Genomic DNA, 12,487 nt, shown 5'->3' with positions numbered 1-12,487 from the left:
AAAAGAGTATTAAATAGTGTTTGCATTTCAATGTTTTTATAACTTAGTTTTAACAAAGGCATTTTTTTTTAATCCTACCATCTCCAAACATCTATTTTTCTTTTTTAACTTCAGAATGCAAAGCAGTTGTGAGGTTGGCAGGTTTTCTCAAGGAGCTTTCTGAAAACAGTATCTCCTGACTGTCTGCTACCTTGCTAATTTAAATGATTTTTCTGTCTGCTGCATAAAGTACAACCATTTTGTTGTTTTATTCTGAAGTAAAAACCTTTGGACAATGCAAATGAGTCCTTTAATCCTATAGTAGAAGAAATCCTCTTGGTTTATGACAAAACTTGTTTTATTTGGATGCTTTGTGTGCTTAACAACATTCTAATCAGATTTGACCTACAAAGCGCAACTCTGACTGTTGTTTTGGCTGTAATCGGGCAGCTGCCAATAGGACAGAATCTTTTCATTGAGCAATTTAGTTCTTATCTGACCTGACACTGATTGGCAGGAGTGAGAATCTCATTGGGTAATTGGAAATCCTAGTGTCAGTATGGATAATCTGGACGGTTGTTGAACTGTACACAGAGCTAGGAGAAACTGCATTTGCTAGGTAACAAGTTCTCCACTTAATTTTTTGCTGCTTTATAGATGACCAGCGTGACTAAGGAACACTGTCTGGAAATTGTCAGCAAGTTTGAACCGTGCTTGGAGAACAAGAAGGAGGGAGCTTTGGGGATTGATGGTAAGATGACTGGTGTAGCTGTTGAGAGGGATAACAGAGATTAAATGGCTGTGAGAATAACACATTTGTTTGTATTATATTTAGTTAATCATGTGGCGTAARGAATGATTTTTTCCTCTTTTCTTTTTTTGGCATATCTGTAATTTGCTGAAGAACCTAAAGGGAAATTGATATTCCCTAGAAATTTGTTAAGGGTTTGGAAACAGAAGTTCTCCAAACCAAATATCACAAATGCTCATTGTGACAAATTATTGGGATACAGTAGTGTTATTTTTTTGTTCATTTTGCTTCACACGTTCATGAAGGTGTTGGTAAATGTAGGGATGCGTTTTGATGCTGGGTTCTAGGAAGGTTACAGCAACCAAGCGGAGAAAAATGCGTCATCTCTTGTATTATTCATTTGCAGGTTTCACCAATTACATGCGGAGTCCATCAGGGGACATATTCAACCCAGAACACTACCAAGTGAATCAGGACATGAGTTATCCTTTGAGTCACTATTTCATTACCTCTTCACATAATACCTACCTCACAGGGGATCAACTGATGTCTCAGTCTAGGATGGACATGTACGCATGGGTGTTACAATCTGGCTGTCGTTGTGTAGAAGGTAAAGATCATAGTCTCCATAGTTTTGTCTCTCCTCTATAGAGGAAGAACTCTACACAGATTTCTACACAGTAATTGGTTAAAGGAAAAAGCCTAGTTAAAATGTTGTTTTTACTTCATAGGCAACAACAGAAAAATGGTGCCATATAACAGATACATTTTATTGAATGTGGGAATAAGACATAGGAAGAGTATTCTTGCTTATATGAAGATAAATAATCATAAAATTTGTAGAGGAGATATTCCTATTCAGTATAATTTGTTGTTGTATGGAATTATTTTAAGCATATGGCTACTGATCTGGCAAATAGCACAGAGTTCTGACTAGGTAGAGCAGGAGAGCTGGTATTTCTGTTAAGGGAAATAAGATCATATGCAAAATATCTGCCACTGACCAATGAGCCTTGCTGTGAAATCCCTTCTGAAGTTTACAGTGCCTTTCAGAGGCAGAACGTGTCTATAGTGTACTGACCATCAAAGTGTTTCCATCATTCCTGTAGTAATAATCATTAGAGCTTGTTAAAGGAGATCTGTTTTCTTGGGACTTTCTCAGCTAATGGGAGCAGCAACATATTCACAGTAGAATTTCAAGATAGTGAAATTTCATCGGAAAAAAATGACAAGAGGAAGTGCAGAGATAGATATGGATGAAGAGTGGGAGTGAACGCTGTGTCTGCTGTGTTATTGGGTTCCGGAAGGGCACTGTAAGGTCTCAAGTTCTTCTATATCTTCTATACGGCTACAGATGTTATGTGTCTGATGGGTGTCTTTGCTTCTGTTCTACAGTTGACTGCTGGGATGGGCCAGATGGTGAACCAATTGTCCATCATGGATATACTTTGACTTCCAAAATTCTCTTCAAAGATGTGATTGAAACTATCAACAGATATGCCTTTGTCAAGAATGAGTATGTATTTGGGCTACCACCTTCTGAGTCTCTTACAAGCTCTGGGTTATAACCTGTAGTGCTCTCGGGCATGCTTGTAAAGGCAGGAATTTGAAAACCTAACTGCAGTAGTCAGTCAGGCATTCAAATTCTAAATTAGTTTCTAGGAGGAGAAAGCCTGCAGAAAAAAGTAACAAGGCAGAATTGGCTGAGTAGGGGACATTGTGTAGATAGTTGTGTGGATCCCTTTATCCCACCGGTAAAAGAGAGGAGACTGTAACATGTTTTGACAGTGAATATTTTTAGCAAATATCTGACAGTTCAGGCACTTATCTCTGGATGTGCATTCAGTGATGCCAAGATCACACTCGGATGGTTGCTCTGAAGATAGGTGGCAAGTCAGGCAGTAGAAAAATACAAAGAGATGGGAGCCCAGTTGTGGAAAAAGCAGACTACCCAAGAGAAACAGGATTTTTCTCTACATGCATGTTGCTCAAAAGATCAAAGATTGATAGAACGAGAAATTTTGTAAAGCTGGCAGTTCTATCAACCTTTCAAGAGTTAAAATGTTCGTGTTAATCTGTCACCTTTAAGAAAAATAAACATGAGGGACAGTTCACGGAGGAGAACTGAAGACACTAACTACATTTTGTTCAAGATTGGCTGTTAAATACTGGTAGGATGTGGGCATCAAGACTTGGTAATGTAGTTGTATGTTCTGGAAAAAAAAGCATCAAGTTAGAATGCACAAATTTAATTATCTTGTGGCTGTCAAAAATGAACTATTTAGTTTGGGGTGAGTAGTGGTATATTAGTACTGTCTCCAAACAGATTTATTGAATTCCACTGGATTTCATTAGTAGTGGAGCTTATTATAAGCATGGTTCAGATAATAGTACCGCTTATCCTCCTTAGTGCTGTAAACTTGAATTTGATGATACTTGCTTCTGTTTCTACTAGGTACCCTGTTATCTTGTCAATTGAGAACCATTGCAGTGTCATTCAACAGAAGAAGATGGCACAATATCTTACAGAAATACTGGGAGATAAGCTGGATTTGTCTTCAGTGCACAGTGAAGATCCTACCAAGCTCCCTTCACCAGCAAGTCTTAAAGGGAAGATATTGGTTAAGGTAAAAACCTGTTTGTTTTTGCTTCTTCCCTCCTTTTTTTGTGAATATTACAAATTCTTCCTGTTATAAATGGACTATACAGACACAGCTGTGTCATGCAACCTAGCATTTTAGTGGGAAGTTTACTATTGCTTGTGTTGCTAACCAGCAAGAAGGTTTTTTTTCTGGTGTGGGCTTTTACTAAAGAAKTTGCCTGCAAGCTGTCTACACACTGATACAGTCACTAAAGCTCCCAATAGCTGTGATAATGCTTTGTTAAAAAAAAAGACTCAAGTCTGCCTTATTGTACCATTCTTCACTCTCTCCCTTACCATTTTGAGCCAACAAGCACATAGCTCTTAGAATCCTCTGTTGGCTCCAATTCTGCTGGGTATAGAAGAGATTTTAACAAATGCTTGAGAAGTGCTGCTTTGAATCCAAGCTTCTGTACATATATCTGTCTGGCTCTTATTTTAAGTTCTCAGCTTTTTGCGTTCACTTAAATTTTACTCAGAGCTTACAGATTTCTATACTAAATGTTTGATCATTCCCCCATGAATTAGAAAATGTCCTATCTCATTTTTTTCCCCTTTCATTCTTTCTTGTTCCTGATCCAGAATCCTGGATCCTGTGAAGATCCTGTGAAGATCCTGGATCAGGATCTTTGCATACACTAAACCTTAGCTTTGCTTAGAATGTTATGATTTCCACTCTTCATAGGAATTACTATTGCTTCTATCATGCATGATGCCATTCTTTTTTCTGTCATAGCAAGAGCTGTATTTTAACCTGTCTGTGCAAACGTTGCATGTTCTAGGGGAAGAAGCTTCCAGCCAATATTAGTGATGATGCAGAAGAAGGTGACGTGTCGGATGAGGACAGTGCTGATGAGATTGATGATGATTGTAAATTAATGAATGGAGATGTAAGTTAAGTGACTGTTTGAATATATATGTATATATATATTTATTGCTGGGTGTTCACTCTTTCAGCCTTTATATGGCATGTGAATGCTTTCCATAAAGCAACCATGTGTGAGAGAGCCTTAGATTCTGCATATATATCCTTAACTAATTAATCTATTAAATTTCAAGAAAGACTTACTTATTAAAGAACACAATGGAATAGATGAGTTTTTTTACCAAACAGATATTGTAGAACATACTATATATTAATCCAGTTCAGTAGGAGGCATCATCTGCATATTAATTATGTCAGCACATCCTTGGCTTGCAACAGAAACATGTGTTACCTGAATAGCTCTGCTAGTGATCGGTCTTGATTCCTTTCAACCATTGAAGAACCACTTGCATCAGTTTTAGTTCCAATGTTTTCAGATAACCTGTTTGCATCTTGGATCTAACATCTACTTTAGAGTTTTACATCCCTACATATCTTCTGCTAAGTTATTGCTTAACTGTATGCAAATGAAGAAGTTGCTATTTTTTTGGCATTCTGCAAAGTAGTTACTAAAGTCAATTAGAGCAAGTCATACAGATGGTCGTCTTTATCTTTCTTCCTTGTATATCGTTTTTTCCTGTGTGTGCACATAGCATTTTAGTTTGCATTAATCCTGGATAGAATCACTAAGATATTTCTTTCACCACTACTTTGTTTAATGGTTCTGTTTGTGTTTGTAGGCATCTGCTAATAGGAAGAGAGTGGAAAATATAGCAAAGAAAAAGCTTGACTCATTGATAAAGGAATCCAAAATCCGTGACTGTGAAGATCCAAACAAYTTTACTGTCACCACTCTGCCATCCTCGGGGAAGGTTGGTCAGAAATCAGATGTTAAGAAGGTAAATGTACTTTAATGTGCTTTACTTATTTGTAGAGTTGGCTATTGAGTATTTTTGTGTCCATAGTTAGGTAGTGCTATTATTTCATAACAATAATGTTTCATAACAATAATTCTTTCAGAGTTCTGAGAAACTCGGCTGGTTCTGCCATTCACTGTTCTTTCTGTTTGGTCACCTTAGAGTAAACTTGAAGATGAAGTGGAATCCGGGGAAGACTTCAGTAGCAGCAGGCGGCACGGCCGGTCGCTGATGGGCAGCTTTTCTAAACGGAAGGTAAGCCGCTCAGAAGATTAGGTCCACATTGAAGTAGTGGACTCTTGGGTAGAACTTGCTTCTTCAGGGTGGTGGGGGAGGAAGGTCATAATTATATTGTCTGACAGAAACTTTCTATCAGATTTCTCACTGATTAAATAGGCAGGAAAAGTCGTTAATTGTGTGTAATAGTTTGTTTCATTTCACATCAGAGTCTGTATTTATCCAATATCTATTCTGGAAATCCATTCAAATTAATTTGCATTTTCCATTTAAAATAAGAACTGTAACATAACTAACCAGAATAACCTTTTTTATCCTACTTTCTCTGCGTGACACAGAGCTTGCAGCAGCAGTGACACAATGTAGAAAATATCTCTTATGTGAAGATGTACAGTTCCATTATAGAAAGGTTCTGGCCCTAGGTAGAGCCTTCCTCACAGGCATGAATATCGTTCTGCTGAATTGAAGAGCATTAAAAAGCTGTCATTGCACATTTTCTGCAAGTAACATATTTCTTGCATAATGCAGCAGGATTGTTTCTAGCTGCTCAAATGTTGATCAGATGGACAGGATATTAAAAACTTGTTTGTAGCTGTGATATTTCATACTTGATGCAAAGCATTTCAAGTAGGAATACTGTATTTTTGGGGGTGCCCTACTGGGACCTTTAAAATGATCCTACTTTTCTTAGAGCAAGGAATTGGATGTTTTCTCAAAATAGGAGAAGATATCTCAAAATAGATACTCAAAATCAATAATGCCCTCAAAATGCTGAAAGTTGTCTGGTATGTTCTTACATACACATTCAATTATATCAACAATATGGAAGTTGTGGACATCATAACAACTATGTTGTGCTTCCACAAAGACTTCCTCAAATCAGTATCTTTTGTTGCCTTTCTTACCCTGTAAAAGTTGGCAGGAACTTTCTGGTTCTTTCATTGAAAATCCTTCTACAAAACAAACTCAGAAAAAAATTTATTATAGATAATTTAACTGCTTGAGTTTACTTTTCCACTAGTTTGTTGCAGGAAAGAGCAACCGTCTTTTGAATATTGATATTTTGATATGCATTGTAGAAAATGTTTTTATGTCCTTATGGCACAGAAAAAAGGAAGCAAAATGAAAAAGGCAACAAGTCTGGAAGAGGGTGAAGATGATTTGGACTCTCAAGGAAATTTACTCAGGGGCTCTGTACATTACAACAGGTTTGTAACACATGATTTAATAATTTTGTGTCTAAAAAGAATGAGATCCTTTCATGCTTTTGCCTCTAAAGCTTCTGTGCCTCAACTGTGAGGCTCCATGTGGTGTTAAAGTACTAAACATCTCTGTGGTGGAAGAAGATCTTTTATTTATTCACCTTGATGTTTTCCAAATATGAAAGAGAAAGTTTCTTTCTTAGTTAATGAGAAATTGTTTTGTTTTTGTCTTTTAGGATAAACCGACAGAAGAAAACAATGAAACTTTCCCGGGCGTTGTCTGACCTGGTGAAGTACACGAAGTCTGTTGGCATTCATGATGTAGAAGCGGAAAGTAGGTTGAATTAGAACTCTGTGAAAAGTAATTTCTATGCAGAGAAATTGAAAGTCTTATGTTCTTACAGGTATTTTTAGAAAAGTTATTTTTTTGTCTCTGCCTCCTAGATAGGATTTATAAGAGTTGCATACATTTGTTGTAGTTGACTTCATTGTCCCAGCGCAATTCCTCCAATAAATACATTGATTTTGCTATAATGGAAAAAAGGATGATTTCTTCTGTAGTAGGATGTATTCCAAYAACAACTGGTTGTTATAAGTAACTGATGATATATTTTTAATGCTATAGTTAAAATGAAATAACTAGGAAGGGAGATGACTCCTAATTTCTTCCTTGTAGTCTCTTGCAGCTGGCAGGTTTCATCTTTCAGTGAAACAAAAGCACACCAGATCCTGCAGCAAAAGCCAGCACAGTACCTACATTTCAACCAGCACCAGTTGTCCCGTATCTACCCATCCTCTTACCGTGTTGACTCTAGCAACTACAATCCCCAGCCATTCTGGAATGCTGGCTGCCAGCTTGGTGAGCAAAAAGAAGCCTTGTTTTATTTGTTTTAATTCAGGAGAAATGTTTAAATAGAAGATTCAGATTCACCTGTTCTGTCATTTCTAAGTTCTTTGTTCATTCAACTTTAATGACATCTGAGTCCTATTTTTTTTTTTCTGTATTGTTACATACATAGATCTTCTTAAATATATATTATGTGTAGGCAAATGATAAATGGAGGTAGAAGAACTTCTTCCTTATCACGTGCAGGAAGACTTCAGAGTCTGGAACTCTTCTGCAGAGCTTTTCTCCCAGAAGACGTGTTGTATCTAATATAAGGGAAGAATTTTTCCAACATATATGATTTGCCAAGAAATGAAATTTAAAAAATATCTAGAATATCTAGATGTTCTTCTTTTATCTGAGATGTACAAACAAAAATGTCATTAAAATCCTCTATTAGTGATATTACTTTTTTTGCTGTCTTTTTTTTTTGTCCTTAGTTGCATTAAACTACCAATCAGAGGGGAGAATGCTGCAACTGAACCGGGCGAAGTTTAGTGTCAATGGGAATTGTGGCTACGTCCTCAAACCAAACTGCATGTGTGAAGGTAAGAAAAAGTAGCAAAAAGAGTTGCATTTTCACTTGCTTATGTCATGAGAAGAGAAGACATAGATCCCAATTCTAATTTGTAGAAAACTGGATTGCTAATGCTAGAAGCAAATAAACTAGAAGGTATCTAGTTGTCTCCCTAAAATTACACTTCTTTCACATTGGCTTCTTATCCCTACAGGTGTCTTTAATCCAAATTCTGAAGACCCGCTGCCTGGACAGTTGAAGAAGCAGCTGGTTCTAAGAATTATCAGTGGTCAACAGCTCCCAAAACCACGGGACTCCATGCTGGGAGACAGAGGAGAGGTATGAAACAATTGATGATTGTTAATTTTCCAAATGACTGGAGCAAGGATGAGTGTTTAAATTTGGGCAGTTGTTATTAAATATGATTAAATTAGATCATTAGATCTTTAGGTGGTTTTCATCTCTTCTAAACATCACTGCAGTAGTCTGATTGTCCTCTGCTTGTCAATATAACATACTCATCCTAAATTATGTCTTTTTGATGATTTGACCATATGTTTCTTCTCAGCATAAATTGTCATTTATAGAAAGACTTATGATGAAAAGAACTTTGGGAAAAAATGTACCGTGATATCATTGTAAAGGTTACCATTGAGCCTCAATTTTGTCACTCTTTTCAATATTTATTACTTTCTCTTTTCCAGATCATAGATCCATTTGTAGAAGTCGAAGTTATAGGCTTACCAGTTGATTGCGTCAAAGAACAAACTAGAGTGGTTGATGATAATGGTAGGATCATGAGTTTTCTGCTCTTATAGAGCTGTCAGAAATATCCTTATTCAGGAAAGTTTTTGGGGAAGCTTCATTTTAAAAGTTTGTTCTTAAATAGTCAACTAGATGAAATTTGGTGACTGTAAGAAATGTTAATGGGAAATTATAATTATAATCTAGATTAGAAAAGACGGAGGGACACCTTGTCTGACCAGCTGCTGAAAGCAGGATGACCTGCTTTTAAGATTAATTTGGGGTTTCTTTTTGCAAATTGTTGTGGTATTGTGATCCCTACTGAAAGAAGCACGAATACTGGACTTATAAAAAGCAGTGATCAAACTGCTAGGAGAACTAGAATAACCACTGCAGTTTAGGCTTTCCTTATATAGACAACCTTCTTGCTTCATATCTCACAAATGTAGTATCTAAAACAAACAAAATGTCAAAGATATGTCCACATCTTTCATTCCCAGGTTTTAACCCAATGTGGGAGGAAACGCTGGTGTTTACAGTGCACATGCCAGAGATTGCGTTGATTCGGTTCCTCGTGTGGGATCATGATCCAATTGGGCGAGATTTTATTGGACAGAGAACAATAGCTTTTAGCAGTATGATGCCAGGTAAGACACAAATTGTGAACTACCTAATTCCTTGCCTAGAACTGCTTCCTGCAGTGAATGGAGCTGCAGCAAGTGTGTTACTGGCTGCGCGGGTGTCTGCAGCAGGGAGCTCTCACGGGACACTCGGAGTCTGAGCCTCCTGAGTTCTCTCTCCAGGTCTGCTACTGATGTGACAAAAACGAAATCAGCTAACTGTGTGGGACTGTGTTTTTTAAAAGATGCCTAAGATTGTAAAGCTTAATGTAGTGGACTTGAAAGACAACCATGAATAGTCTTTTCCTGAGTTATTTCATACTGCCTTTTTTTCTGTGTTTTCTTCCTACTGATTTTGAAAGATATTAGTCTTCACTAGAGTTAAAACTATCAGTARTAGTTTAATATATGGCAGACATTTACCTATTCTCTGTTCTCTACAGACTGTTTTCTGTCTATTTCTTATTGTTTTTTTTGGCTCAGTCTCATTTCACTTGCATGTAAATTTTTCATTTTCATTCAAAACAAAGGAAATKATTATATTTTGTGCTTTGTTGATTACAATTGAAAGCAAATAACCAATCTCAATAGGATAAACTTGGTTGAAACATCTACAGTATTAGTAATAGGCTATAAAACACCAAGAAAGTCAAGTTTAAGTCAAAAATTGATAGTCACAATATTGGACCTGAACAAATCCAGGACAGAATGAGTGTGTTCCTTTAATATAAAAGGGACAAGAAAAAAAATCAGTTACATTTGTAACTGCTATTTTATCTCCAATAAATTSTGTGTGGCTAGGCAAAGCACAAATCTAGTTGCTTAGTATGGGAAGAAGTTGAGAGAAAGCTCATTAATTTTTGTTGCTTACAAAGGGGAAGTCTCTAGATGCCCTTTCTATCATTTATTACTCCTTGACAGTTTTGCTTGCTCTGTTTTAGGCTACCGACATGTATACCTAGAAGGTATAGAAGAGGCATCTATTTTTGTTCATGTGGCTATTAATGACATCTGTGGTAAGGTGAGTGCCTTCAGTTATAAAGCATTGAATTTTGCATGTGTAAATGCACTGGCAGGATTTTGTGTTACACCGGCAAACCCCAGCAGGTAAGGGTCCAACCTAACCTCTTTCTCAAACTAGAATAAACTGCGTTGCTGCGGTGGTCATAGAATCCTGAGATCTTTCTAAGCAGAGTTTTTTGCATTGCAGCACATGCTGATGGGTTTGCTTGTGTCTGATGCATTGGGTGCACCTTACTGGACAAATGCTTGTACACCCGAACCTCTTGGTGCTTTCTGCCTGCAAAACTTATTCRTTCTATGAAGGCCTTGTCTGCCTGTGACTTTTCTAATTTTAATAAAATTCTTAGGGATTATCTGCTTAGGGACTTTCACCGCGTATCAGCTGAGATTGGTGTGCTTGTTTCACATGACTCTCTGGATGCCATGTCTGACCTGTCCAGCTTTTCCTAGGGCCAGCTGAAAAGGAGATATCTCTTCCTTCAGTGTGCTGCATTTAATTACTTCTGTGATATTAATTTCATTGACACTCAGATGGCTAGGTCACTTAGGAATCTGGAAATTAATTTATAGCCAGGCTCAATGGCAGACGGAATTTTCTGTTATATTAGCATCCTGACAGCAGGAGGCAGCATTGAACAGGCTGGGAATTCTAACTTATTTTGTGGCCGTGTGTTACTGTTTATATTAGAAAAAACTAAACAAACAAAAACGTCCTTTTTTTTTATTCTTTTTTAACAGCTAGATTTTAATCAAAACTGTTGTGGGCTGAAACTGAGATAGTTCCCAGGAAAGTTTCCATGTGTAGCTACAGGAAAATGGACTGTTAATGGAAAGTGTGTCAGGTTAGACATTTCAGTTAACCCCTGTSAAAGGAATGAGAGCAGAAGTTGAGCTGAGCTTCTGCCTTGTGGTCTGATGGCAAGCCTGAAAACCTTGGGCAGGTTTAGCCGCTTCCTGACAGGACTAGGCCCTCCTGCTTTGGGATGACATTTGTGAAACKGTTGCAATCTGTTTAGCTCTAAGGAGAAAGAGACTTTTAAAAACGCAGATGAAAGAGAGTTGGTTGATGCTGGTCTGTATGAAATAGAAAGCAGTTGAGCAGTGTTTAGTTTCTAATTGCAAAGTTTGCCACGAATTGACTGCTGCCAAGTGCATCCATGCTGCTGCCGTTGGAATATTAGATTTTCTTGATATGCGTTACAAGCAAAGCTTGATGCACACTGAAAGACTTTTGCTGTATCGTGCTGTCTCCTGTCCTTATGCAATAGCTTCCAGTCCACGGTTCTGCTCTAGATTTTGAGTGCTTTATTCACTTCTCATGTTCTCAATCTATTATACATCCCTTGTTGCTTCTCACTACATTGCAGTGTCTTGCTCTTTGCTGATGTTAAGATGGTAAAGCTGTTCACTATCCTCATTAAAGCAWAAGGATTTGGGAGGGAAGCTTTTATATGGGTTTATTTTTTATAGTTTTTAATTAGTGCATAGCTGGTCCTGCCTGCAAACAAGACAAAAGACATGAGCCAAGATATTAAGCGACTCTTTCTCTTCTGGTCCCTCTGGATCACATCCTGCTGTTCTTGGTCAAGAGTTGTTTTGTGCGTGTAGATTTATAATGTCAGTGAAAGCTGCACGTGAAATACTTTGATCCCCAACAAGGACAAGAATGGCAGAATATGAATCAATTATCCCACCAGTCCTAGTTGATTTTAAAGAACAGAGTAAACAGGACAACTTTAGTCTTATTCTGAGCTCCTAGATTTCTTGATTCCTGGCTTACCTAGGCCAGAAGAGTTGTGCAGTTCTGTGTTAGTGGCCACTGGAGTGGCATAGGTTTCAAACACTGTTAAATGATGCTGTGTTTCGTTTGCAAGAACTAAGGAACTGGAACTCTTAATCACAGGCTGAAAAGCAAACATAGATATCAGTTTGAATTTACGTAGCCTTTATTAATCCAAATATTACAAACATTACATTTACAAATATTAACATTTTAGATTTTTTTTAAAATGCAGATATTTTGCTCTGTCCAATAACTTGAAATTGCAACAGGCAAATCTTATTTTTCTCACTTTAACTTCTTTCTAGCCGAAATCTCTCTCTCT

At 37.3% G+C, this 12,487-nt stretch overlaps 1 protein-coding gene across 1 annotated transcript in view; it reads left to right on the top strand.

The window, feature by feature from the left end:
• The window catches only part of PLCH2 (phospholipase C eta 2), a 68,416-nt gene that overhangs the window by 45,617 nt on the left and 10,312 nt on the right, over positions 1-12,487 (top strand). Inside the window, exons 8-22 of the mRNA XM_026051016.1 lie at positions 637-730; positions 1,137-1,340; positions 2,126-2,246; positions 3,186-3,357; positions 4,154-4,261; positions 4,977-5,135; positions 5,316-5,408; positions 6,498-6,598; positions 6,829-6,926; positions 7,269-7,451; positions 7,919-8,026; positions 8,210-8,334; positions 8,700-8,784; positions 9,240-9,386; positions 10,301-10,380. Coding sequence (XP_025906801.1) covers positions 637-730; positions 1,137-1,340; positions 2,126-2,246; positions 3,186-3,357; positions 4,154-4,261; positions 4,977-5,135; positions 5,316-5,408; positions 6,498-6,598; positions 6,829-6,926; positions 7,269-7,451; positions 7,919-8,026; positions 8,210-8,334; positions 8,700-8,784; positions 9,240-9,386; positions 10,301-10,380 — 1,878 coding nt within the window. The remainder of the gene's footprint in view (positions 1-636; positions 731-1,136; positions 1,341-2,125; positions 2,247-3,185; positions 3,358-4,153; positions 4,262-4,976; positions 5,136-5,315; positions 5,409-6,497; positions 6,599-6,828; positions 6,927-7,268; positions 7,452-7,918; positions 8,027-8,209; positions 8,335-8,699; positions 8,785-9,239; positions 9,387-10,300; positions 10,381-12,487) is intronic.

This window comes from Nothoprocta perdicaria, unplaced genomic scaffold (genome assembly GCF_003342845.1).
Source record: "Nothoprocta perdicaria isolate Ctin4 unplaced genomic scaffold, notPer1 scaffold_72, whole genome shotgun sequence".
In the NCBI taxonomy this organism is placed as follows: Eukaryota; Metazoa; Chordata; class Aves; order Tinamiformes; family Tinamidae; genus Nothoprocta; species Nothoprocta perdicaria.
Note: the sequence above shows the minus strand (reverse complement) of the source record. Positions and strands in the feature narration are given on the sequence as shown.